We start from the raw sequence: 25796 nt of genomic DNA, 5'->3' as shown, positions 1-25796 counted from the left end.
GGCTTCATATTTCTCAGACTCCCATGTATACCTGATACATTGAACTTGAAGAGATGTGACGTGCAGAGTTGGCGGGGATTATCGGATGGAACTGGGGTCACCGCCCGCGGCAGAATCCAGAAAAATTGGCGGGGCAAAGAAGATCAACTCTGTTGTGCGTTCAGGCAAAATTTCATAGATTGTGCAATTGGCTGTGGTCTCGAATTAACACATCACATCTCGCAATGCCTCTTTCCAAGCTGCAGGGAGTCAAGCTCCCTGCTTCGGCCGACTTCCACGGTACTGACCATTCCGGGGAGAGGACTATATGATTGATATCAAGATGCATGGAGCTGACCGGGGATAGTCCACCTTCGTGATGGCCCAATGATGGAGCTGGTGACTCCCACCATTCGTCAGGGAGGCGTGAACACCGTTTTTGTCATGGTAAGGGCATTTGTTATTCAAACAGGTTCATTCATCTGAAGCTTTATCTAATACCATTGATAGCCTAACCTGGTGCCACCCATTACCACCGTCGACCGTGCCCTGGACTACCAGAAGAGCCTACAGGCTCTCGAGCCCAATGTCAACTTCCTCATGTCGCTGTACCTCCACGAGACCGTAACCCCGGAAACCATTATCGAAGCTAAGAAGCGCGGCATCACTGGCGTCAAGAGTTACCCGGCCGGTGTGACGACCAACTCCTCCTCCGGTGTTGTCGATTATACCCAGTTTTATCCCGTGTTCGCAGAGATGGAGAAACAAGAGATGATTCTGAACCTGCATGGCGAAGCCCCCTCAGGTGAGGATGTGACGGTACTGACAGCCGAGGAGCGGTTCCTTCCTAAGCTCTTCGAGCTGCACGAGAAGTTCCCCAAGCTGCGCATCATTTTGGAGCACTGCACTACTGCCGCGGCCGTGGAGGCTGTCAAGAAGTGCGGACCAACTGTTTCCGGCACCATCACAGCCCACCACCTGTCCATCATTATCGATTCGTGGGCTGGCGATCCATTCTGCTTCTGCAAGCCTGTTGCCAAGACCCCCGCGGACCGTGATGCCCTTCTCCGTGCTGCTGCCTCGGGTAACCCCAAATTCTTTTTCGGCTCTGACAGCGCCCCGCACCCAGCGGCCTCCAAGCGTGGAGGCGAGAAGATCGCTGCGGGCGTGTTCACTCAGCCGTACACCACTCAAGTCGTGGTCGACGCCTTCGAGCAAGCCTGCGACAACGGAGTCCTCAAGGAGGAGGATATCACACCAGAGATTGTCGAGGGCTTCATGAGCAAGTTCGGACGCGCCTTCTATGGCCTGCCGGAAGAAAAGAAGGAATTCATCACAATCGAGAAGAAGGGCGAGAAGATCTCAACAATCCTCGAGTCAGACAAGATCGATGTTGTCCCCTTCCGAAAGACCCAGGAGACCTGGAGCGTCTCTTGGTCTTGAAGTGACCATAAAATATCCTAATAATGAAGTTATAGAACCAAATACCTTTCACATGCACATCATCTTACACAGACTTGTCTTGCGTAAGCATGTTGGCAACACTTTCAAGGGCATGGGCTTCTCGGATGTCAATTCTGCGCCCTGCGACAACAGGATTGCCATCACCACCCATGGCAAGTTGACCAGCGCGCTCGAGATGGAGTCGAATCCGGCTCTCGATGTATTCTTTCCTTTCGTCTCTTTTAGATTTGGTCTCCATTGCCACTGTAGCGTCTGGCAACGTTGCCAACTTAGGCCGAAGCTGCACGAGTGTGGCCTGCAATGCAGGGAGCTGAGAGAGAATAAAGGTTGTGTTTGTTGTAAGGGGCGTGGATTTGGCGTTGGGCCCGGCATCGACGCCGACACGAAGCTGGCGTGCAGCTGGGCTGGAAGTCAAGAAAGACAAATCCAGGCTGTTCTCAGACGCACCAGAGCCATTTAGCTTGGCTGTTTCCACCTTCGACAGGATAGAACGTAGTTGTGAGATGACCGCTTCGTTTCGACCGCATTCGTCTTTCAAGGCCCGGTTCAGTTTCTTTGTCTCAAGTAATTTCTTGCGCTGTATGTGGATGGATTCCGGCGTCGGCGTGTCTTTCGAAGAGCTGAAAGAGAGGCCCTATCACAAAGCGCATTAGTATGTTGCCTTTCAGAAGGAAATGCGACGCCTCCAGATCGCCCGAGCCACTCCACATACCTCGTAATGCTTCAACCTCACCCAAGAGAGCAAGTCCTCCGGTACCGTGAGAATGTTCCGCAGCACATAAATCTCAAACTTGTCAAAGGCCTTATCAACATTGGCCTCAAGCAGCGTCTCCAACTGATGCAATCCATTCTCAATCTCTAGCTTCGCCTCCGGATAAATAACATTTCCATCCTCGTCGGTCTCCGGAATGGTAGAGCCGTCATTGCCATGGGCAAACCCAAGTCGCTCAGGCGGCGTAGCAAGCAATCCAGACTCCAAGCTCGAGATCGCCTGGTAGATCAAATTGTTGATCGAGTTGATAATGTCATCTATGAGAGACTAGCGATCTGTCAGTGATACGTCCAAGAGGTGGGTCCTGGTCGCAGGTTCGCGCGTGCAGCGCGAGTCAATGCGCGTCGGGGAGATCACGATAGAACTTACCAGAGGGGTGTAGCTGAAATGCTCAGTGAGCAAGGAGGTCGTCGCATCGTTCATCGCGAAAATATTGGTTCGAGACGGGGTGACGCGCGCGTTGGAGAGGAAGCAAAACACGGGGGAAAATCCGAAGTCACCGCTTTCCGTCCCACTCCACATTCTTTGACCCTGGATTGTATGTACATCGTTGACTCCTATACAAGTATTTTGTTACTCCGATGGATGTGCCATGTTGCACGTAATTTCATGTCAGACTAGGACACGAGAGCCATCCCGACTTAACCCTGTCACCAGGTACCCGGCGTTGGCTGCTGAGGTCCACACTACATGTCAGCGTCAGAAAATGGACAGTCTCAGGCCATGGCAGATGACCACCGGCGAGTGTTCTGGTTTCGACGAGCAGACTGTTGGCCCATTGGAAGGTTCTCATCCAGTCCAGATAGACCCCGAAGTTCGCCCCATGTGTTTTTACATCCATGTGTCTTTGCAATGTAAAAAGGAGAAAAAATACATATAAAGCCTCTGCCGGCACACTGTAGAAGTCCATCGAAGTTGTAAAAGTCTCTCAAAAGAAATATGGAAACACGATCGCTTGCTCTGGCCCAATACTCCTATTGCTCGGTACGAGATCTAGATCAGATATCTTCCCCGAGGCACTTGTCTTACATCTATAGCCAACCATGCCAAAAGTAAACCCCCTCCGGGTGCTCGTCATTGTCTCACACCGAAGTTCCCGACTATCCAAAGCCCAAACCAACCCAGAAGCCCTTCTCCCAAAAGCCATCCGCCTCCTCAAAGCAAGCCACCTCTACACTCCCCAAGAAACGCACCCAGCAACAAGACTGATAGCAATGCAAAAGTGGCGCACGCGGGTCTTCTTCGTCTTCGACATCTGCCATACAACCTACGATGCCAAGCTAGGCCACCTACCGGAACAGAACAAGCTTCCCGTCGTCGTTGTCCACCTCAGCAAGAAAAACACAGCCTACCCAGCCAACGCATGGCTGTCGAAGAGGGTCAACCGAGATATTGCACTCTTCCACAATGCCCATGGCTTTGACGCCGTGCCGCCTTTCGTGGAGGATCACACGTTTGGAAAACCGCCAGAGTACGTCAATCCGAGGGATATTTCACTCATAAAAGCGACCTGTGTTTGAAACGAATCTTGCTGCTTGTTTTCTGCTGCTGTGGTATCTTAAACAATAAATCCTAATATATGAGCTTGATCCGAACGCTAGAAATCCATCGTAAGTTGTGGTGCCATCTTCTCCAGGTCTTCCACCTATTTGATCGGTTAGTATACCAGAATGGCTAGAGGGGGCTGTAGGTAGATATACCTCAAGGAACCCGTCCCCAACACGTCTCCCCCGGAATTCCCATCTGTCTCGGCCCTCTCATATGCTGCTCGGGCGATAGCCTCCCGCACAAAGACATCAACGTATTTCGCCACAACACCATTGGCATCTTTGGCAACCTTCGTCTTCTCGTTTTGGAAATGTTGATGTAACAGCCGCGTGAGCAGTTTAGCAGGTATAGTCGGTTCACTAGACGTCACATCTTCCACCGGATTTGAATGCGTGATTTCAGCAAGAATATAATCCGGTTCCTGAGAAACAGAGCGTGAACGACTCTGGCTCGATTCATCGGATTCGGACTCTGAGCCAGATTGTGAAGCCGTATCGGATGGAGGGGAATCAGCATGGGGACGTTTTTCACCGGCTGTAATTCTGCCTTTGGATGCTTTTGATGCGGATACTTTTGAGGCTGATGTGGATGTGGAGGCTTTCGTGCTGGCGTGTTTGGCTTTGCCTTTGGTCTTTGGCGTGGAAGATGGCCCTGCACTAGCGGCTGTGCGACTGGGGGGTTTGAAAGGGAGGCGTGGGCGTTTTTGCGCTGGCTGAGGTTCGCCAGCCATGTTGCGTCCCGGATTCAGCCGTGATGTTGCGGATTGGAGGAAGTTGTAGTGAAGTTGGGATCGGCGATTTGGTTATCGCGAATCAACGCGCGGGATCTACGCGTTGTCAGCTGACGCGCTGGCCCTACTTTAATTTCAACTTACGCTTTGTACGTAAATTCAATGTCCTGTCAATTACGGAATCGTTGGATTTATAAGACTTATTAAGGGTGTAAATAAAATATGCTTATATTCTTATAGCACTGGTGCAAATTGTTTACATCACGCCTCGTGCATAATACCTTATCCGTTTCCTTTAACTACCCTGTATTAACCACATACAAGACCGAACTGAGGTGATCTTTACTTAGATTCTCTATTATTGCACCTCCATTTTGTGATCAAACTTGTCGCATATTCTCTAGCTAGGGGCTAGATATGTCCCCTCTCTGTCCTCTATCCTTACAATGTTCTCAGAATCTGCCTAGCTACGACCAGTGCGCTGGCCGCGGCCGCGGGAGGGACGAAGGCGGGAAGCTGTGCTTTCCATGGTGTAAACCACCATTCGGATGCCCAGCAGGTCAATCAGATGGCGGGTTCTAGACCACGCCACTCCAAACAGGCCGGAGTTGAACCGGCAGGCATGGAGACCCTGGATTTGCTGGCCGGGTCCAGCAAACTGGTTGATCTGGTGCAGCCCTATCTGCATATCCTGGAGGGCAGACCAGGTGGCATTTAGGATCATTTCGGCCGACGCAGCGTTGCGACCATATCCATGCGAGGTGAATAGGCAGATGATCCAGTGGCCACAGCCGTTGATGGCAAAATCGCTTTGTTGAGGAGGAATGATGAGGGCGGTTCCGAGAGGGCGGCGCACAATGACAGTGTTGTCTTCACTGTCTGACTCGAGGTCGATGATGTGGTAGGTCAACCTGGTCTCGGCATTCTGCTGACAGTGCCGGCGGTAGATTTCGTATGCTGCGGGATACTGAAATAAAACGATATCTGTAAAAGCTTCATTATAATAGGTAGAATGTGAGCATACCCGGTAACGAAAAGTAATGGCAATGCCAGCGCCCCAGATTCCTTCGCAGTTGCAAGCGTCTACGATGGAGATGTTAGCTGATAACCTGGATAATGTGTGCCTTCGCTGAATTAGATAGATACGTACGGATCAAAGCCGATCCATCTGGCGCATTGAAAAGATCGCCTGGGATCTCGGTCACGATGCTGGCTGCATGCAGGATCGCTGCAGAGAGGACTGTTGAACGCGGGCCACCTGGGCTTTGGGTTGTACCGTCGGGAATAGTGCCACCGGGAACAGGATTGTCACCGTGGCGAGACATGATGGAAAAATATGGTAATGGGTATTGGTTCGCAGGAAACGACGCGACGATCGAAGCCGCGTGTGAGAATATGGAGTGGGGTGGAGAGGAAGAGAAAGAAAGGGTGGTGAGAAATGAACGAGATATAGAGATACCCTCACGGAAAACAAAAAATCTAGAGATACTGTTCGCGTGATTGACTGTCTTCAAAGAACCCCCATATATCTACGTGGCGTGAAAATTAACACATCGTCATACAGTATAATTATATGAATGATGAAAGGGGTTGGTTGCTTTCGAATCTACGAAGCACATATTAAAGTTGTAGGCTCAAATCAGACCGTCTGGCAAACAGATTCCTGAGATACTACACATATTTCTCTAGACATACGACGCAGGGCAAAATAGTTCTAGTCCTATGCCGTCCAAATCGGCCTCGGGGTTATCAAGGCTATGACATACGCTGCCCGCGGTACAATGTTCAACTACGTTTTCATTGGCTTCCAGGTATGTAGACAAGTTGAACTTTATTCTATGTCGTGTGCTTCATATCTGGCTCAAAGTTAGCTCTAGACCAGTCTCGTAAAGTATCAAGAGAATTGGATCTATGAGAATAGGCATGACGGTCAAATAGAGGTGCGTAATTCCAGCAATATGAATAGAATGTAGAATAATACTACAAGTAACATACATGGCTAATTGAGTGTGTTTCTCGACTCGAAATCAGACATTCTTTCGCTTTGGTGTGGGTGTAGAAGCTCCTCTTGGCCCAGTCAACTCGAACAAACGGCGGTTAACGAAGCTCTTTAGGCTCTCTCTCTTCTTCAGTCCTCGTTCCTTTTTCTCGTCCTTAGATGACACCTGATTGAGTGAATCCTCCTTTGGTGATTCCAGTGTAAGGGACTTTGCTGTTTGCGACTCAGTCTTCGATAGCTCTGTAGATTTTGCATTATCTGGCTGAGAAGATCGGAGCGGAATGGTCTCCGGCAGGTCAGAAGCACCCGGAACCATGGCAAAACCATCGGGGCTGACCACAGTGCTGAGACCAGCGAGGGACATCGGAGCACTGTTGCCACTACTCGACTTCAAACGACGACTCATCGATCGTGAGATGCTCTTGAATAGGCTGGGGTTGTTGCCATGATCACTGCGTTCAAGGCGGCTGATCTCTCCCCTGGCAGTAGCTCCGTTTGTTGCAAGGTCGTCTTCGCCCACCGAGCCAAAAATTATGACACCTCTATCTGATGCAATGCCGAGAAAATTCAGGAGGGCTGCTTGTATGAGGCTCGTGTTGCGTTGATTGGTGAGCGGTGCGATCAGACTAGGAAGAGCGGAGATCTTGATCAGGTAGGCTGAGTCGGGGGTATTGCCGAACGTCAGAAGAGCATCCTCATCGACTGTGACAAGGACTGAAGTCTCGGGATGTTGGTACGTCTGGGCGAAAAAGAGGGCTAGATCCGACAGAAGTTTGGGTGTATTCTCCTTTGCCTGGGGGTTTGTTAGCGGAAACCAATTCAATACGACTGGACATTCACCTTGATATTGGTCTTTAGCTCCACGATAACAACTGAGCCCTGAGCAACACGGTCCTTTGGAGAGTGATTCAATCCACGGACAGTGAACGCGTCCTCGTAATACATTGTCTTCATGGGCTTTGCGATAGGCGAATCGGGTACACATTTCGGAGCAAGATAGACGGGCTTTGGCTCTGAAAGACGCGTGATAGGCGCCACATTTTCCTCTTGGTTCTCTTCTTTGAACAATGATGAGGGAGCTGGTCTCTCGGGCATGATCACCGGGGGTACTTTGGCGTTTGAAAAGGCCTTAGGTGCCAGAGCATTAGGCACTTGTTCTAGGAGAAGAATATTGGTACTTAGACGAGGCAAGGAGGGCTTAGAAGAATCCATTTTGAAATGAAGCAGTTGAGAATGGTGAGGTGAGAACAGAAGAAGTAAACAAGTGCACAGGTTGTAAACAGGGAAGGTATCAGGCAAGAAAGGCAAGTTCGCTGAACGCCGAGTTTCCACTGCTGAAGATCTTGTCAATACGCCTCCTCCGATCCCACACAATCTCGCCATTGATGTGCCGTATATAGAGCACTCGGTGTTGCGGGATGAATTCCTCATGGGTGGTTTCCTTCTTCCAGCTATCCATGCTGACTTCCAGCTGACCTTCAAATCGATCCACAAACCCAATGATATAGTCATTGCGCTCAAAGCCCGAGTCCCAGGTTATGCGATTGATAATATCTGATCTTGTCAGATTTGATTCCTAACCGAGATGGTATATTGCTTACCTCCTGCCGGGCGCAGTCTGTTTTCGCCAGCTTTAGGGTCATATTCTGGTGATGGGCTTCGATCTTTGGTTTCTGAGGGCTTGAGTGAAAGACAGTGTTGGTTTTCAGTGTTATCGCTAACCATGTCTGTTTCTTTTAAGGTCGACGCCATCGCTGACTTGCAAAATTGTCTTGGATATGATATTGATTTGATCTTTCAATGTAGATATATATTTCTGCCCACCAACATCCTTTATTATACTCTACATGGTAGGCAATCTGGACACCTAAAGTTGGAATGATTCATGTTCAGTCATAGCTGAAATCCGATAATAACATGATATGACTCAAATCCGTGTCATTCAATGTTGTTCAGGCCCTTGTGACTCATTGGCGGTCCGCGGTGTTGGCGCTAGCACTCCAACACGAGGTCAGGGTGATTTTGCACTTGGAGTTAAATTAAAATTGAGTCTGGAAAAATGTAAATTAAAAAGAAAAGAAAATCACTTTCCATCCCAAAACTAAAAAGGAAAAGAAAAAATTTCGGAAAGAAAAAAGAAACTCCGATAGGGGGAATCGAACCCCCGGCTGTCGTGTGAGAGACGACGATGTTAGCCACTACACCATATCGGATATTTGATGAATGATCAGTCGGGATTTGACCACATTAGCTTAGCGCACTTGACTTTTGTACAGCCCATTTTGTGGTTCTACATCCTGATCCCATCCCACTATGTTTTGCCCGTTTTTCTTGATTGTCCAGTGAAATTCCTATTCAAGTCATAATAGTTAAAAAAATATACAACAATGTTTAATTACTAGCCAAATTTTTAGAATACTACAGAAATACTAGCTAGGTTTAAGAGTACTAGGTAAATACTACCACCCCATCCAGATTACTACACGTCTCTATAGAATACCAGTATTTAGAAAAATCCTTTATATCCGAAATATTATCCCAAGGTTATTAGTATATTTTAAATCAAATATACCCAGGCAGTGTTACAACCATCGTACTACTTGTATTTTGGGACTAAATAACTCCTATATGGCACTACTTCCAAGGTTTATAGGACTAGTACCGTTTCGACAAACATATTATATATACATCTATATATAAATATACATACCTTGTTATGTCTCTATACATTGAGTATTAAATCAATATTTACTCTAAATTACTTGAATTATTTAATATACTATTTAAAAGGCTTATTACCTCCTTGGCAGAGTTCTTTGGTTTCATGTTACCTAGGATACAATTTACATCCCTGAGACCGATGCGACTATAACTACATGTGTAGTCTGCAGATGGATTCCAGTATAATGACAAAGAGTATGCCAATGTTCAGGTGTCTAATTCGGTTTGGCGCTTTTTGTCCTTATACGTCCCTGTGCGTGGTTCTATATAATCCCTGCCATCGCCCCTTCAACTTCTCGCAGTATTTTGCCCGCCTACATTTCCTTTCCCCTCACCTTCCAAGGTTTGTCCTTGCTCTACAGGTGAGCCATTTTTGCCATTGATGCGGATCACTGAGATCCGCCACCATTGTTGTCCTTGGCGGCGCAATCTGCGCCCAATCTGCGCTGCTTTCGCTCAACTGGTCCTGTTTTCTCTTAGATCCCACTATTATGCATGAGATGAGGTTATTTTACATGAATACATACAACGTAGATGCATCAAGCCTCTTAATGAAGCAGGTCTATTTCCCAATTAGGAAGATTGTGCAAATGATGGATTGAAAGAAGTGATATTTTAACATTAGTTATTGGCAATAGTTCCATGTAGGGGTCCCGTAAAGTGGGAATACGCTAAGATAATCGTAGTTTGACTATATTATATGTAATTAATACTATATTTATAAAAATTTTCACTAGCGGCCTTATTTAAGATCACAATGATTGTGCCCAGGTTGCCATTTTGGATAACTAACCCGAGTATCAACCTTTAATTTAAGGCTAATCATGCGATCCTGCTCTAATACTATCCTTGGGCATCTTCATAATTGTGTTGGATGCATTGGATGCACGTGCGCAGAAGATCGACACTTAGGAAGTACTATCTTGGGAAATAAGAGGAACACTAAATGTGGTAGATATGTTGCGACCTAAATACCTAGGTATGCTTTTGCGCTATGAGTTTTCAGATAACGTTTAGTCAATCCATCTTAATCCGTCAGGAAGCTCCATTGGCCAACTAGAGATTCTGGGTTACCGTCAGCTATGAAAAAGGCAAACAGATCCTTGCTATCATCGGTAGTTGTTACAAACCGGTCGTTGAAGCCCCCCCCCCCCCCACGCATAGGAAATCGATTTAGGTACCTTCATCGTTTGAGCTCTTTTCTGCCCCATGTCTCGAATCCAGAGTCCTGCCAAGATTCGGACCCCGCATCTTGCGGTCGAATCAGACAAGACACTACCTATCTCATCTGTAAGCACATGAGAAATTGAAATCGTTTAAAATGGGCCTGTATCCAGTAACACCATTATCTACTCAGTATGCCCAGAGAAGTTTCTCCTTTCTCCCCTGAAAATCCCCGACCCCCAATTACAAAATCATTATGCCCGATACTACTGCACGAGGAGTCCCCGCATCTCTGGTGTTTGCAGTCAAGAACAATCCAATTCATATCAAGGAGAAGCCTTACGACCTGATGTATGTCCCCGAAGATGATCGACCTGCTAGCAACATGCGCTACGAGATCAAGGAAAACGTTCTCGTCAACGATATGCGGGATCAGAACTTGACATTTTATGATAATGGAATGGCAATTGTGACACTGCAAAGTCAGCTGCAGTACGATGATTATGATAACAAGGATTCCATAGAGAAAATTTACTTAAAGGAGGTGCGAAACTGCCTTCGGCATGTGTTGAAAACGCAAGAGATCTACATATTTGAGTGGATGGTAATATATTAATTTTGATTGCTGAAACCCCACGCTGACATTAATTACGACATAGGTACGACGGCGCGACCAGTCCTTTCCGCAAGCAACAGGGAAACCGTATTTTCACAAGCAACCAGTGGTGGCAGCGCATATAGGCAAGTTTGCCTTTCTAGTCTTTCTAGCGGAAAAATTTGCTGAAGTGATTAGACTACACCCCTGCCGATGTGGAAGACCGCATGCTGCATCTCTTCGGTGAGAGAGCTACTCACATGCTCAGTCGGAAATTCCGTATCGTCAAGTGCATTTCCCAAGAATACTGAATATCCCCAACGCAGCTGACTTGAATCAAGCGTGTGGAAACCACTAAAAGGGCCGCTTCGCGACTGGCCCCTCGCTTATTGTGACGCTAGCTCACTCAATATTGAAGATTTAATAGCTATTGATTCGGTAGGCAAGACCTTTGTTGCCGAAGTGTATAATGTGCACCACAACCCAAGCCAGAACTGGTACTATCTCAGTGATCAAACCGAGAGTGAGGCAATTGTTTTCAGTGGCTATGATTCGCAGAACAGTGAGAAGTCCAAGGTAGCACACTGCGCATTTTCTTTGCCAGATACAAAAAGGGCGGAAACGCCTCGGGAGAGCATTGAAATTCGAGCACTCGCATTTTACGATGTATAGAAGGGCTGTAAATGGAATTACGTTGGATCGTCCAGCCTTGAAGGTTTCAGTTAAAAGCCAACTCAGCTACTCAGACCCGATGAAACCAAATATATCTCGTTGGAAGGAAGGTTCTGGAGCTGCTGAAAACAAGGACTAGAAGTTAATCGTCCGTATTATAGACTAATGCCGCTGACAAAATATTGATTCCAAACACATGATAGCACACTTTCCCTATTTCAAGGTGGGTTGGATATTTTCTCGCTCTAGTTCAAATTTACTTAGATACCCAGAAACATAGGGGAAGGTATGAAGATCTGCTACTAACTGTATTGGTCTTGCTCTCAACCCGTGAGATACTGGGAGATTCGTTCGTGGCATCTTCATCCAGGTTGTATAAAGTCCCTCTTCCATTGCCTGCCGTTTGCCCCTGCGCACTTAAAAGAAGCATATCTCCTGAAGTGGTGTTGGAAAGTTCGAAAATACCAGCCTCTGGTGAGCTATTGCCTTCCTTTGGTGGCCAGGAGGCCTTCCAAGGCTGGGATCGGCTCTCTTCGTGCGTGGTCCTCTCGGGCGCCATGAATTCACTGTTGTCTTGAACGGGCGACTTGGTCGTGGTGGCGGAAGTTGAAGTGTAGATGGGAGCAAACTAAGTCTGACCCTTGATGAGCTATTGATCTTTCCGGGATTCGAGGTTCCGGGCGCTGCTTTCTTATAAGCTCTAATGTTGTTTCATAGTCGTTTGAATAGCAGTCGTGTAATTTACTGGGAGGGTCTGTGTCACACCTGAGCCTCATTATTTCCCCTCTTCTGTCTTATTTCCACACAAACACACACGTGGTTGTTGGTGATAGGCTGCCTTACGCTATATCGCAGGTGGTAATCAACTCCTCTCTCCAGCGCAGATCAAAACACGGCCCAACGCGCCCAAAACCTTCCTTGATTTCTGAGTGAGTACTGCCAACTTAATTCCTTCTCCATCTGTTGTTTGATAGTTCTGAGCAATTCTAGCCTCTGAGTTTCCATATTTGTTCGTTGCAAGCTATCATCATTATTCCATGGAGAGTTTCGGTGCCCTGCGATTAGAAGGATCGCTGCTCGATAGTTTTGTTGGCAGGGTGAACAGCAAGGGACGGCATGACCTCAAGTATGATCTGTTATTCATAGCCGATTATAACAAATACTAAAAGTTACACAGTGTTGTTCTTGTTGCAAATCCTGGCCGAACGGCTGTGGAATGGTCGGCTGAAGAAAGATCTTGGCCTCTTCGAACAATTCCGGGAATTACGCCTCATGCTCGGATTATGGAATTTACTTATGACATGAGCCTGAATCAGTCATTTTCCTGGAGTCGGTTCATAGAGCTTGGTGGCATTCTTGTAGATTGCCTAGTTCAGAAGGACCAGGAAGTTAAAGTAGGCTTTTACCCAATCTCCATACATGAGCGCGGTCTCGAGTTGACATCTGACAGCTGCGAGGGCAACCGTTGATATTCATCTGCCATGGGCTTGGTGGCACTATTGTGAAGAGAGTACGAGTTGGATGAGAATAAGAACCAGCACAGTTGCTTTATTAACCCAGTGATAGACCATCAGCATCCTCAACGAGCGCTTTTATGATCCTTCTTTATCGGGATTCCTCAAAGCGGTTTCTGGTTTAGTCTTCCTCGGCACTCCACATCCGACATTTATAAAGGAGCCAGCCCAAAACAGACTCGACAACATCCTCAGTTCCATATCGCGGTTATCGAAAAAGACGCTGGAAAATATCGCCAAGGAAGCGGCTACTGTCTGCAATGTGTCTTTAAAGTTCGAAGAGGTATACTTCCGGCACTCAATTATTACTGCTTACGAGGGCCAGCCAACCAAATTCCGTATCGGATCTCTTGCTTCATCGAGAAAGGAAACAGTCTGTTGAACCTGACATTGATCATATCTTCATTCTAATAGTTCTACAACAGCTCGTCAATAGAGCTCTTGCGGCGACATCGATGAGCTTTGAGCGTCTCATCGAAGTGGATGCGGACCACATGAAAATATGCAATGTGGTTTCAGGGACCCAAATATTTGACGAGGTAGTGTCACTCATCAGATTAGCCATCGAGCGAGCGCAGAAGTCCATCCTAGAAAAGCGCGAAGGTTTGTATCCGACAGCATTGTCAAATTTGATATGTTTCCCTAATGAAAGTCTGAACAGGCCTGGATCCAAAGTGGAATGCAGACGATCTGTGGGGAAGCACCCCAGCTGCATCACAAGTGAATGCACTTGAAAGTACTAAAGGTCCATATCGCATATTCTGCCGACAAAGACTAATAATATATCCCAGTCGATCAAAACCGAAGTGTTCAAGCAAGCCCCATGGGTGCAACCGCAGGATCGTCAGAGATTGATTTCGAGTTACTTCCAGCCAAGTCGCGTACTATGTCCACAGCACAGTCGTTGAAGATACCTTGTTATATTCTCGGGCAACAGAGCGCACCAGGTTCCTGTCACGGTCGGGAGTCGATTCTGAAGACACTAGATGAAACCCTACTACCAGATTCACCATCGCCAATTACATTGCCGCAGACTGGACTCAAAACATTCGCTCTTTGCGGAATGGGTGGGATTGGAAAAACGCAAGTTGCAAGAGAGTTTGCCTGGTCACGAAAATTACACTTTGACGCCGTTTTCTGGGTAAACGCGGACAATGAGAGCAAACTGGCCGAAGGATTCAATCTTATCGCCCTTGAGTTGGGTTTGACTGACAGTGTTGATGCAGGTAGTATGGCCATCAGCCGAGATCGGGTTCTTGGATGGCTCATTCAACCATCGAAATATCGAGGGGTTGCAGAGAGCGAAAACCTGCACCCAGCAGCGCACGTTCATTGTAAATATCTGTTGATATTTGATAACGCCGATCGGCCAGAGCTCCTAGCAGAATATTGGCCTGCAGCCGGGAGCGGATCAGTCCTCATCACCAGCCGAGATCCATTGGCAAAAAGCTATATCTACTCGACAAGCGGTACCGACTTGGAGCCACTCACCACTGATGCCGCTGCCCAATATTTGCGCTTGATAACGGGATACGAAACAAAAGAAGATGTGGATCACTCCATACATTTAGCTGAACGGCTCGGCGGTCTTCCTCTAGCACTGGTTCAAGTTGCTGGAATTTTACGGCGCAGGGACTTGTCTTTCAAGGAATTCGTTACTCATTACGAAGATCCTTCGTTCCTGACTGACATACATAAGACGACAATCCGCGGATTCCAAGGAGACTATACAAGTACTCTATTTGATGTGTGGGCATTCGAGCACTTGCAGCCAACTACTGTGTGCCTACTTAATCTCATTGCTTTCATGGACCCCGATAGCATCTATGAGTCTATCTTCGTGGGATTTGACGCGAGCGACAAGTCTACTTGACAACTTCCCAAAGATGTCTGCTGAATTCGAAAGTGCGAGAACAGAGTTGTTGAAGTCATCGCTTGTGAAAAGAGATAAGGATGAGATGACCATGACAATACATAGGGTAATTCAAGACAGTGCTCGAGCCAGAATGCAGGATGGTTGTGTCAAAGCTTGCCTGGAGATGATGTTGGATGTTTTAGCAGCGGCCTGGCCCAGTGACAATCTTGCGTTCGGGCACGAGACAGGTTTGTGGAAAGCATGTTCCAAAGTGCTTCCGCATATCGAACGATTAATGGATATCAGCCCAAAGGTTCGCTTCATTGAGGATAAGCCTGAGAAAAAGGCCAAATTCGGCCGTCTGCTAGTCAAAGCCGGATGGTTGGTTTAATAAGGCGTCGAACATATGTGAGAACATTACTGATACCATCTTCTAGGTTTCATTTTCAAAAGGGGAACTACGAGCAATCGATGCCCTTTTTTGAGACTGCCGAGCGTCTCTGTCAGAAAAAAGATATAGAGACGTCCAAAGTTCTTGCCGATTCTCATTTCGGAATCTCTGCCGCTAGCACCTGGCTGAAAGATTATGAGCGAGCGCAATTTCATTGTGGAGAGAATCTGAAGTTTCGTCTCACAATGCCCAACGATCATACGCCTCTAGCCATCGCATACAGCGAGTTTGCAGCATACTACCTGGCAGTGGGTAAGTATGAGGAGGCCGCTCAATCAGCAATGAAAGCAATTGAAACCTACGACAATGTTGAAGAAATCCAGAACAACACCTACTATGCGATGTTCCCGGCAATCTACGCGGGATTTGCGAATATCTATCTCGGAAGACTGGAAACCGCAGATCGGCTCTTAGTACCTTGCTTGGCGTGGCAGGAGAAAAGATGGGGCCTGATGAATACTGTATCATTTAGGTAGGTCCTGAAACTTACATTTGGGTAGAGAAGAACAATACGACTAATCAACACTAATAGGACCGGACTCACAATGTACGCATTAGGAAACTTACGAGCTGCACAACATCAGTGGGTAGAGAGTCATGAGCTTCACAAAAACGCGTATCTACAATATTGTTCGACAATTGGAAATAACCATCCCCATACGGCCAGCGCGCTCGTCAAGTTATCGGACCATTATGTCATGCGGAATGAACTTGCTGCTGCAGAGTAAGCCCCTTAATATGTGGATTATAATACGTGGTGATTTGCTGACACGGAAGACCATGCAGCGAATTCTTAGATCAAGCCTTGGGAATATGGGGTGAGCTTCCTTATTTCATCCCCGAGAGAAGCCGTGCAGTACACCGGAAGTCACGAGTACAGAGCTTGATGGGTAATAACGAGAGGGCCGAGGAGCTGCAGGCCAGATGTGCAAGGATGTGGTCTGAATGGGCGGAAGAACATCGACTATCGCCAAGTATCCCATTGACAGTGAGTGATTACGATGCCGCAGTTCCACACTGGTCACGATAGAGTGATGGTGGCTTCGTGCTATATATGAGGGTATATTTAATAGTGTGAATTCAGCTTATCCTCCACATAAAGCTATCACTTGCTCATTTTCCATGTAGAGCATGCGACAGAATCATCTTCAAATAACCCCACACACTGTCCCAAAAACAGACCAAGAAGGCAACGACAAACGTTGGCACTGACACCACAACCCAAACCCAAATACTCAATCGCGGTCCGTCGCCATTCTCCAATTCCATTACATTCATGCCAAAGATAGAGGCCGTAAAACTGAGAGGAATGAAAAGGAAGGCCAAAAGCGTTAATCGGGCTACCCTCTCGGCCTGCCAAATGTTCCGTTTCGACTGAGCGAGCATTGAATTATTCAATAGGAGTGATGTTTGGTCTGCGCATCTTTGCGATAGTCGCTGGGCACGTTGCAGTAGTTCCTCATAGTCTTCCAGTAATTGTGACGCAGCGGTGTCGGCGATCTCCTTGTGCTTTGTATCGGTAGTCCGTGGCCACGTCGGTCCTCCTTTACTCTTGATACATGAAATGGTACCGTGAAGCCTTTGAATATGATCATCTGCCACATATTTTGCAAACTGGAGCATCTCAAGCGTCGACTGCATGGATCGGGGCTGTGGGGGTGACAGAAACGATGTATGCAGTGTTTCTCTGCTTCGAGTAACTGTTTGCTCGACCATGTTGAGGAATTGACTTTCGCTAAATGCAGAGAATGCGAACAATTCTGTGAAGGCGTAGAAAGCATCCATTTTGAGAGCATCCTGATCTAACGTTCTACCGTAGTGTTTGTAGAGGGAAGAAGCGCTTTGGTATGTGTTACTTGCTGCTTCACTGTGATTATCCGTGTCTAGTTTGCCATCTAGACTTTGGCCCTTTAATGCCATTTTTGGTTTGAATTGATAAACAGGTATACACGTGTTTGGCAACATCGAGGGTGACGTAAATGCCTGCGAAGATCCTTTGAGCCACGGTGACGACTCGTTGGCCAGTTCCTTTATATCACGACCGCAGTCGAGTAAAATGACTCCTACTAGCTTAATCAGCTTTTCAACTCATCCCAGGGATGCAATACTGCATAGTCAAATGGACATATAGGTACGTGAATACTTACCAGTCCACCCCTCTCGCCTCGACTGAACGCAAATTGACACCTCTTGTTCAATAGCGAAGTATTGTTCATCAAAAATCAAAAATTTCCGGATAATCGACTGGCCAACCCTTGCCGCTTTCGCCATCTGAGACAAATGTGTCCTCACACTTGCGAAGGCACGTCTCCGCTCGGGTTCTAGAAGATCACCAAACTCTCCCCAAGCAGATGAATCTCGGAAGTTGCGCGTGCCGATCGTCATCAACGGAATCTTCACGATATTCTTAGACACGGAGGGGAGATTTGGCAAATCAAAATGACCTTCCTCCGGTCGAAGAAAATCAAGGTGGCGGCGAAAGAACTCGGGGTCTACGCGATACGAGCAGCCAATCAGCCTCAGCCATTCTGGCGATGGAAAGCCCCGAAGGAACAAGAGCTGTGCACTCGATGAGAGATTTTCATTCTGTCGAGCAAGGGCCTCCTGTCCCGGAAGTGCGGAGTCGAAATCGTAGGTTCGGCATATGTCGCTCTGATTTGAGCTGTGTTCAGCAGAGAACGGGTAATCTTGCAATGATGCAAAGATATGTCCATCTCGAAGCCCGTCTAAGTGGTAGTTCCCCGTCCCTCTGCCAGCGACAATAAAGTCATTTGTAGAAGACCGGGAAAGATAATCGGCAAATGGCTTATAGTTTATGCCAGGGAAGAGAGAGTTCTCTTTTCGCCGCAATGAGTGGCTGACCACCGTTTGTGCGTATGTATAAGGAGTGGCCTCGGAGGCTTTCCTGCCCCTATCCGCTATCAGGTTAGGAGTATACTGGGAATCCATGCTTTATACAGAGTAAAATAACAACATATCATACAAATGAGAGAATGAGGGAAGATCGTATTATCTAGGAACCATGGTTGCTTCTTTTCAGCTGCCAAGCATATGACGTGTTGAATGAGGTGTTGATTACTCTCGTCATTTTCTTTCTTGCCCAGGTGAGCGGCAAGGCTACCAATCATCCTATGGCCCTGAACGGGTACCTAGATAGACCCCAGCAAAGATTACCTTCTCTCCCCATGCTTCCGCAAAGAGCTTCGCTACACAAAGTCTATCTATGTGAAAATACCACGATTTTTTCGAGTTGATGCCACGCCAATTTATAGCCATCCCATCCTCACCTCCGTTTACACCATATCGGACGGGTGCTACGAAATTTTTACGCTCTTAGGTTTAATCTTGACCTTTAAGGTTTGGCGCCCTTGGTCCGTGCGTGGTTCTATATAGTCCCCTGCTCTTCCCCCTCTATCCAACAGCTCGGATTTTCTTTTTTGCCTTCGTCTCCTACGTCTCGCAAGTGAGGTATTTTTGTTATTGACCCGGATCACCGAGCTCCCTGACAGAAGGATATATCCCGACACTCTTAGAGTAAGCCACCGGCACTTCAACTGCACGCTTCGAGTCCGGAGATAGATGAGTAGATACTCAAGTGACGACGGGTGTAAAAATCGGATATATTCATAATTCAATTTAGATTAATACACGATCCGTTAAGGTAGTATAAGTAACAAGCAGCAAGACTTACCCAGGACGAGAACAAACATGCCTGCATACCCAGCGGCAGCGTTTGCTGTACCAACACAGATGAGATATCCAATTAACACCGGAATACAGGATCCAATGATAACTATGCCTTGCTTCTCGATTTTATCGGAGAAGTACACTTGTGTAACAAGTGAAATAGCACCGAGGGCATAAATTGGAATTTTCAGATAGTTGACTTGCAATGACGGAAACCTGGTAATTGTCCACTCATTGGTCAAATCTTTCTTTCGAGGCTGTACGTACCCAAGCCCTGCAATAGTTGTGGGACAAAAGACACCAAATCTATTGATTGCCACGGAAGAAGTGAAGAATCAAACACCCATAAGCCAGATGAAAGGGTCGGTAAGAGCAATCTTTACCTATTTGATGTTAACTTCATCTTAACCTCGCTGCACAAGATCACGCTGTCTCTTCAGACGCATTATCACTTGTTCTTCTCCGGTCAAGAACCATGCTTTCTCAGCGGAGTTTGGCAGGAAGAACCACTCGATACTACCAACAAAAGGCGTGACACATAACTCGACAATGAATAGCCATCTCCACACGGCGAGTCCACGTTGAGCCCCCATGGTATGTACAGCGTATGCAAAAAGCCCACCAAATGTACCAGAGATGCACATTGCGAGATTGGCCGTCATTATACGTTTACCTGCCGTTTCTCGGGGATAGATAGTTGAAAAAAGATATGCAAAGCTCTGAGCAAGTCCAACTTCAAACGCATTTAGTAACATGCGAGCTGCGATGGCCTGACCGTAAATTTGAATAGAGGTTTCAAGGGTACAAAAACTGCATAAAACAAGGGCAGTGCCAAGCGATTTATTAGCACCGAAGCGCCTGACTGCCAATACCGAAGGAAGTTCGGAGACGATCGTGCAGACGCTCGATAGCAAGGTGATATTACCGAACTCGCCTCGCACTGCTCTCATATTTGTAAAACAATTGATTGAATGTTGTCAAGGGAAGATCGATATTATCTTCAGTTACTTAAAGCTACAAATTCAGGAGCAGCCCGACTAATCCACGGACTCGAACAACAGTTCTACAAGTTCTATACTGATTTCTCGGTATTCCAAAGACAGGAATCCCTTTCCGCGCATGGAATCCTATTCTCCAAGCTATATGGCGATATATCGAATTCGACCTATTCAAGTTGGTCCAAAAAAGGCGTTTGGAGGAGTCTCTCATGGTTGTGTGGTTATGCCCCGAGGTCCGATGTACTAGAGCTATACAAGCTATTCAAACTCCTAGTGAAACATCGGCCTAGCGATGTAAAAATGTGTATTCTCGCTGCCATGAGCCCCGCCAGTGTAAAAATGTGCCCCGCAAGATAAGATCTGCATGAACAAACGTGCTTTGTAGAGGTTTCTGTGTTAACAAAGCCTCATCTTTGGGGCGCCTAATTAATACACCCTGCATTAGGCTTCCTGCTCGCCAGGTGGCTATTCAATGAAGTTCGAGGACGTTATCGCGTCCCTCTTACAACTAGGACCAAAGAGGAAGAATTGTGGGTACTGCTGAGCTTATCCCTACACTACTGTACCTGTGCAAGCCCCATTCCCGCCTCGGGCCGACGGGGTTCCACCGGTCCGAAGCGGGAGTGGGGTGTACAAAAGTACTAATTATCTGCACTCCGTATAGCGGATCACATCATATGCATTCCAAATTTGCTTGTACAGGTCAAGCTTGCGCTACTCATCTCTTTTGGTAGTGATCGTCGACTAGATGAGGGGAAGATCTGAGTCGGCACTTTGAGTCGTCACTTCAGTTCTCCTTCGGATCTCGAAACGTATAAATTCCCAAGGGTACGACGAGCACTAACAACATCTCATAAAAGACCCACCTCTTTGTCTCGCCCACCGAAAGCATTTGCTCACCGCAAAACTCCAACAATGCATTTCCCCATCACTTTACTCAGCCTTGCTAGCCTCGGCTTGAATATGCTCCCTGTCCAGTCCGCAGCGGTTCCCCCCGCTGATTTGGCTCGCCGCCCCGAGCACTCAATCAGCCATGCCTCTTTCTCTGGCATGGCCGAGAAACGACACCGCTATCAATTGGATGATGACGAGGTCGCACTTGAGAAGCGACACACCTACGGAGTGGATAAAGACGAAGTCGTGTACGTCTAGACACTGCTCGGCTGCGGATAATCGAAGCCTCGATTAGAACTAGCTTTAGAAACGTCTATAATATGTTCGAAAGGCAAGCGCCGCAACCCACCAACTTTGCGCCCTCTTTGAGGGTATTTTTTTTACCAGCTTTTGATACCAAGCAGTATACACATATATAAAAGTCCATCAAGAAGTATCGCGGATCGTTCACTCAGACACGCTATAGACAGTAGTAGCACTAAGCACTACGATGATTATCCTGGATTTGATGGAAACAAATAGGAGCTAGCAAGCTGGATATCTGCTTCATTTCAAGGTGGTATAGTGCCGTTGCGTTGAGCCATTGTACGTTAAGATGAGAGAGGGGCACAAAGTTGCACATTTAGAAGCGAATCACACATGGTAATTGCAGGACATGACAGCTCTCCAACCTGCATCTACAGGTACTCATCCGGCATCGGGATAAGTGTCTCGTTGTTAGCCGCACACATAGCCGGATGGTCCTCCGGAAGAGCCTTCATTTCAGCCATCTTGACGTCGGAGCACCATATTTGCATCAGCATCAGCTCTACAATTTGCAAGCCGGAGAAACTGACATAGTGTTCCACATTCCCTGTCTTGGGATCCCTCGCCTCGAAGTATATGACTCCCATCTCGTCGACCTCGATCTGAAATGGTATCGTGACATTCACACACAGCTGCCCCGAAGGCTGGATGGGCACATCCTTCAGGATGATGTAGGGGAAATCTTCTCTCTTCCTTGGCACTCTATGTCGGCTGTAGAGGGCAGTCACAAGGTCCCTAGGATGGCCAGAGAACGCGAGGAAACTGCGAGAGTGACGGGAGTATCGTTGAGGGTTATGCACTATCTCCCCTTCTCTGTATCAGCCTACGCTACTGCTAGACCGTAGACGGGCAGGAACATACCGCAGAAAGGGTTGTACCTATCTATCTCTGGCCGGGTCTTGGGGCTTGGAACGCGGGTCATCCATGGGAACTGGACGTGGAAGCCAGCGTGCGCGGCGGATGTAAGGTTTATGAAGACAAGCAGGGAGGTGATTGCGGCGAAAAAGGAGGGCATGGTGGACAGAGGTTCAGTGCAGCATGGTGCAGAGAGTGAGGGCAATATGGAGTATCCTTAGATGGTGTAACTCCCTTCGAACCCTTACTACCTGCCCGGCGGAGCCGCCACGGCCACACCTCTAAAATGGCTGGTCGCCGTGTTGCACGGCGTCAGATAGTACATGTGGGCAAGCTATAGACGTGGACCCGTCCCCACCTCATTTGGCCGCGATTACGAACGCACAGGTGTAAGGCCTACGTGGCTACGTAGCCGTCATCCGGAAAAAAAGGACGAAGAAGAAGATGATCTTATTCTGAGGACGACGGGCGCAGCATAAGGCCCGCGTCACGTGGTACTAGACACGTGACGGTCGCGACCGTCACATCTGCCGGCCTTCGAAGGCGCGGCCGTCCCGGGCGTGCCACATTAAAAATGAGCAAAAATAGCTAAAAACTAAGAGTAATGCCCCGTCCTTCAGACATACCATTCCTTCAGATTGATCCATAGCGTCGGGAGCGCAGGGTGGTCTCCGAGGTCATGTCCGTAGCGATCGCCGCGAATGTGGTGGACTGCGTGGGCCATTCGGGCGTGAAGGCTGAAGGCGCAGGCCAGACGTCGCGCATAGACGCATTCATACGGAGCAGCTGAGGTGTGATGTCGTCTTTCTGGGCGCCGTCGGGTAGACGATCGTGGTGTTCGCGCGCGTCGTCGACTGCGTCGAGGAAGTCCACCGAGTCTAAGATAATGTTTCTCTGAGTCGGGTCGCGGTGCACGGCTAGGCGGGCGGTCTTAAGCGCCTCGTCGTACTCGTGAGCTGCGTCTATAGCTTGACGGATCGCGACGCGAGAGGCGAGGGATGGTGCGAAATCGGCGATAGCGCTGGCCACTATCTGTGTGGCGCGTACGCGGCGGTAGCGCTCGGCTTTGTGGATGGCAGCATCCGCAGTGGCGTCGCGGCCCTTAGGGTGTAGGTTGGTGAAGACGGACTAGTCGTTGTAGGCTGGGGCGTTAAGGGTTGGTACGCTCGTGCGAGGTTCCTGAGATAGGTTCGTGAGCGCTTCACGGAACCGGGCAGGCTGGGGCCGCGCAGGAGGCTCGCCGTCGTCGGTGTTCACCTCGATAGGGGTATCCCGCGCACGGCGTCGAGGTGGTCTCTTTCGCTTTGGCTTTCGTGTGGTTGGTTAGGTGGGCTCGTCCTCGTTGGGTGATTCGACCGTCAACTGGGTCTTAGCGGAGCGAAATCCTCTCTCTAGGTAGCGCATCTTGACGCTAGCGAACGTCCTGGTACGCTCGTCGACTTCGGTCTAGTTGATAACTTCGACTACGTCGGACTGCAGACCCCATAGGACCTCGTCCTAGGCGGGGCAGGGAGGCCCGTCCTCTGGTTAGGCAAAGTCGGCGGGCATACCGGACTAGGGGAACTAGTCTCCGTCGTAGAGGTGCGGAAGGGGAGCGCCGGGTTCGGCCTAGTTCTCACGGATCTCGCGCTTAAACCCGCCTAAGTTGTATATATGTTCGATACCACAGCGGTCCTCGGGTGTGGTGACGATGTATCGTTCGCCAAAGTTATTGTAGGCGTAGATGACGGCACGCTTCCTCGTGCGACCGACGTCTAGGATGGTATCGCCTATAACTCTCGGGTTCCACTCTCCGTACATAGGGACCTCGATTTTGTACGCGGCTTGGCGGTACGCTTTAATAGGTGCGTACCAGAGCCTAACACCGAACTCCGACGCGGTAGTGACTGTCGGAGCTAAGCGAAGGATCTAGCCGGCTCGGTTCTAGCCGCCGGTTAAGACGTATGTACCGTCGATAACCGCGAACCAGACCTTGTTGTTTATGGTGAAAACGACACTAGGTCCGCGAGGGACCCGATTAGGGCGGACATCGCCCCTGCTATCGAAGTCGAGAGGGCAAAGTCGGGCTCGTTCCTTTTTGGAGACTGCGAAGTAGCACTAGAAGAGACCTGCGTCTGAAAGACGCGTGTTAACTAGGGGCTAGAGAGCGAGTTTCTTAGTCTTATCCTAGGTGTTCCGGGTGAGGTTGATAGAGCGAGGTTCGGCGCACACTTTCCACGAGCTTGTCGAGGAGAGTAGGAAGTGTCCACCGGGGCCGCCTGTTCTATTCGGGGCGGGGCCGCTGACGGCGCTATCGGTGGCCGGAAGGGTAGACGGTTTAGCGTAGCCAGCTTCTGCCTCTGCCTACGCGTACTAGGCGCACTGTAGCATGGAGCGTTTACGCTCCGCGAGCCACACGGGAAGGCCCGTGAATTTGCTCGACATGTTGCGAGCGTGGGTTCGAGGGAGTTGCTAGGTGGATCGTAGCCTTGGTCTAGGGAGGAGACTTAGGAATGGTGGCCTCTAGAGTGGGAGTAGGTGCCGGAGCAACAACGTGAGTGGTTGTCTTAGGCGGAGTAGGGACCTCGGTAGTCTTAGGAGTAGGGACTGTGACCGGGATGCTGCTGTGATAGAGAGAGTGTGAGAATGTTGCGAAGGGAAGAGGGGACCGGTGTCTTAAATAATGTACGCGTGAGAAAGTAAATGTGAAAGTGATATTGATTGTTATGACATAAGGCGCTCCTAGCGAGGAAGTGAGAGAAAAGTAAGCTATTAATAACCCCTTCTGCGACGGATTAATGCTGTATATTGGCCGCCGTCGTGGCCTTAGCTCTGCTCGTATAATCCCTATTGTCTCTATTGATATACTAGCTTGATATTGCTTAGATTGTGACCTCCTCCGGAGTCAGCTAGGTGTCTCCGGGAGTTAGTCGGGTATTTTCGAGGGCGTCGTCGAGAATCTATGGCTATAGTGCTAGGCGCTAGTCTGGGTCTAATAAAGGTTCCTCTCGCGTAGCGCTATTGCGGCGGAGTTCGAATTCTCGTATAAGATCGGCGTAACTAACGGCGTTGTGTTCCTAGACCTATTCAGCTTCCTTATCTAGGAGGCCTTCCCATTAAACGAAGTACTCCTTAATGTCGCCGAGTCGCTTGCGTTTACGGACGCGGACATCTAGTATCCTCGCGACATCGAAGCGGTCCTCGTCCTAGGGGAACCGGTTGTCTAAGGTCGGGCCCGGTCCGGGCTGCTCTCGACCGAAAGGGTCTGCCTTAGTAGGAGGAGCGGGTTCGAGGTGTTACACGCTGATCACTGGATGTACACGCTTCCACGTGCCCGGGAGGTCTAGTCGGTAGGCGAGACGACCGACGCGTTCAAGGACGGTGAAGCGACCGGCGTACTAGCGACCTAACTTACGGGAGAGCACCTGGTTCACGGGGATATCGTAGCCGCGACCGAGACGCAAAAGGACCTTGTCACCGACGCAGAAGTGCTTTGGTGTGTGTTTTCGATCGTAGTACTTCTTTATTTGCATTGCGGCGTATCGTAGGCACTCGGCTGCGTCCTGTCGGATCGAATGGTCTTGTTCCTCGATCTGCTCTAATAGGTTCTAGG

The 25796-nt window shown here is 48.5% G+C and overlaps 15 protein-coding genes across 15 annotated transcripts; 5 read left to right on the top strand and 10 right to left on the bottom strand.

Moving 5' to 3' along the window:
- Positions 1 to 224: 224 nt before the first annotated feature.
- N7446_001373 (dihydroorotase) lies at positions 225 to 1422 on the top strand (the record flags this gene model as incomplete). Its single annotated transcript, XM_058510122.1, has 3 exons — positions 225 to 279; positions 347 to 426; positions 490 to 1422. 3 exons carry the CDS (start codon positions 225 to 227, stop codon positions 1420 to 1422), a joined length of 1068 nt encoding a protein of 355 aa, XP_058375658.1.
- Positions 1423 to 1486: 64 nt separating this feature from the next.
- On the bottom strand, positions 1487 to 2638 carry N7446_001372 (MIND complex subunit MTW1; the record flags this gene model as incomplete). The annotated part of the gene is made up of 3 exons (XM_058510121.1): positions 1487 to 2077; positions 2156 to 2482; positions 2585 to 2638. The coding sequence occupies 3 exons, from the start codon at positions 2636 to 2638 to the stop codon at positions 1487 to 1489; spliced, it is 972 nt and encodes a 323-aa protein (XP_058375657.1).
- A 620-nt stretch (positions 2639 to 3258) lies between these two features.
- On the top strand, positions 3259 to 3735 carry N7446_001371 (uncharacterized protein; the record flags this gene model as incomplete). Its single annotated transcript, XM_058510120.1, has 1 exon — positions 3259 to 3735. The coding sequence occupies one exon, from the start codon at positions 3259 to 3261 to the stop codon at positions 3733 to 3735; it is 477 nt and encodes a 158-aa protein (XP_058375656.1).
- A 52-nt stretch (positions 3736 to 3787) lies between these two features.
- Positions 3788 to 4493, bottom strand: N7446_001370 (CENP-X/MHF2 family protein; the record flags this gene model as incomplete). The annotated part of the gene is made up of 2 exons (XM_058510119.1): positions 3788 to 3860; positions 3916 to 4493. 2 exons carry the CDS (start codon positions 4491 to 4493, stop codon positions 3788 to 3790), a joined length of 651 nt encoding a protein of 216 aa, XP_058375655.1.
- Positions 4494 to 4956: 463 nt separating this feature from the next.
- Positions 4957 to 5818, bottom strand: N7446_001369 (uncharacterized protein; the record flags this gene model as incomplete). Its single annotated transcript, XM_058510118.1, has 3 exons — positions 4957 to 5460; positions 5518 to 5576; positions 5644 to 5818. 3 exons carry the CDS (start codon positions 5816 to 5818, stop codon positions 4957 to 4959), a joined length of 738 nt encoding a protein of 245 aa, XP_058375654.1.
- A 702-nt stretch (positions 5819 to 6520) lies between these two features.
- N7446_001368 (MIF domain protein) lies at positions 6521 to 7704 on the bottom strand (the record flags this gene model as incomplete). The annotated part of the gene is made up of 2 exons (XM_058510117.1): positions 6521 to 7285; positions 7333 to 7704. 2 exons carry the CDS (start codon positions 7702 to 7704, stop codon positions 6521 to 6523), a joined length of 1137 nt encoding a protein of 378 aa, XP_058375653.1.
- Positions 7705 to 7783: 79 nt separating this feature from the next.
- On the bottom strand, positions 7784 to 8244 carry N7446_001367 (DUF504 domain-containing protein; the record flags this gene model as incomplete). The annotated part of the gene is made up of 2 exons (XM_058510116.1): positions 7784 to 8046; positions 8094 to 8244. 2 exons carry the CDS (start codon positions 8242 to 8244, stop codon positions 7784 to 7786), a joined length of 414 nt encoding a protein of 137 aa, XP_058375652.1.
- A 2389-nt stretch (positions 8245 to 10633) lies between these two features.
- Positions 10634 to 11644, top strand: N7446_001366 (uncharacterized protein; the record flags this gene model as incomplete). The annotated part of the gene is made up of 4 exons (XM_058510115.1): positions 10634 to 10869; positions 11037 to 11080; positions 11171 to 11215; positions 11415 to 11644. 4 exons carry the CDS (start codon positions 10634 to 10636, stop codon positions 11642 to 11644), a joined length of 555 nt encoding a protein of 184 aa, XP_058375651.1.
- Positions 11645 to 12681: 1037 nt separating this feature from the next.
- Positions 12682 to 16192, top strand: N7446_001365 (tetratricopeptide repeat protein; the record flags this gene model as incomplete). Its single annotated transcript, XM_058510114.1, has 10 exons — positions 12682 to 12770; positions 12822 to 13038; positions 13095 to 13154; positions 13211 to 13531; positions 13584 to 13761; positions 13820 to 13894; positions 13950 to 15021; positions 15137 to 15394; positions 15451 to 15936; positions 15997 to 16192. 10 exons carry the CDS (start codon positions 12682 to 12684, stop codon positions 16190 to 16192), a joined length of 2952 nt encoding a protein of 983 aa, XP_058375650.1.
- Positions 16193 to 16577: 385 nt separating this feature from the next.
- On the bottom strand, positions 16578 to 18592 carry N7446_001364 (uncharacterized protein; the record flags this gene model as incomplete). Its single annotated transcript, XM_058510113.1, has 3 exons — positions 16578 to 17527; positions 17612 to 18382; positions 18448 to 18592. 3 exons carry the CDS (start codon positions 18590 to 18592, stop codon positions 16578 to 16580), a joined length of 1866 nt encoding a protein of 621 aa, XP_058375649.1.
- A 963-nt stretch (positions 18593 to 19555) lies between these two features.
- On the bottom strand, positions 19556 to 19795 carry N7446_001363 (nicotinic acid plasma membrane transporter; the record flags this gene model as incomplete). Its single annotated transcript, XM_058510112.1, has 1 exon — positions 19556 to 19795. One exon carries the CDS (start codon positions 19793 to 19795, stop codon positions 19556 to 19558), a length of 240 nt encoding a protein of 79 aa, XP_058375648.1.
- A 1269-nt stretch (positions 19796 to 21064) lies between these two features.
- On the top strand, positions 21065 to 21301 carry N7446_001362 (uncharacterized protein; the record flags this gene model as incomplete). The annotated part of the gene is made up of 1 exon (XM_058510111.1): positions 21065 to 21301. The coding sequence occupies one exon, from the start codon at positions 21065 to 21067 to the stop codon at positions 21299 to 21301; it is 237 nt and encodes a 78-aa protein (XP_058375647.1).
- Positions 21302 to 21720: 419 nt separating this feature from the next.
- N7446_001361 (uncharacterized protein) lies at positions 21721 to 22364 on the bottom strand (the record flags this gene model as incomplete). Its single annotated transcript, XM_058510110.1, has 2 exons — positions 21721 to 22157; positions 22211 to 22364. The coding sequence occupies 2 exons, from the start codon at positions 22362 to 22364 to the stop codon at positions 21721 to 21723; spliced, it is 591 nt and encodes a 196-aa protein (XP_058375646.1).
- A 473-nt stretch (positions 22365 to 22837) lies between these two features.
- N7446_001360 (uncharacterized protein) lies at positions 22838 to 23608 on the bottom strand (the record flags this gene model as incomplete). The annotated part of the gene is made up of 3 exons (XM_058510109.1): positions 22838 to 23305; positions 23369 to 23512; positions 23561 to 23608. 3 exons carry the CDS (start codon positions 23606 to 23608, stop codon positions 22838 to 22840), a joined length of 660 nt encoding a protein of 219 aa, XP_058375645.1.
- A 1871-nt stretch (positions 23609 to 25479) lies between these two features.
- Positions 25480 to 25716, bottom strand: N7446_001359 (uncharacterized protein; the record flags this gene model as incomplete). The annotated part of the gene is made up of 2 exons (XM_058510108.1): positions 25480 to 25581; positions 25609 to 25716. 2 exons carry the CDS (start codon positions 25714 to 25716, stop codon positions 25480 to 25482), a joined length of 210 nt encoding a protein of 69 aa, XP_058375644.1.
- Between the last annotated feature and the right edge of the window lie 80 nt (positions 25717 to 25796).

This window comes from Penicillium canescens (assembly GCF_028828765.1).
Source record: "Penicillium canescens strain IBT 15451 chromosome Unknown utg000002l_segment0_segment0, whole genome shotgun sequence".
Classification (NCBI taxonomy): Eukaryota; Fungi; Ascomycota; class Eurotiomycetes; order Eurotiales; family Aspergillaceae; genus Penicillium; species Penicillium canescens.
The sequence above is the reverse complement of the archived record's forward strand: the minus strand, read 5'-3'. Positions and strand labels throughout refer to the sequence as shown.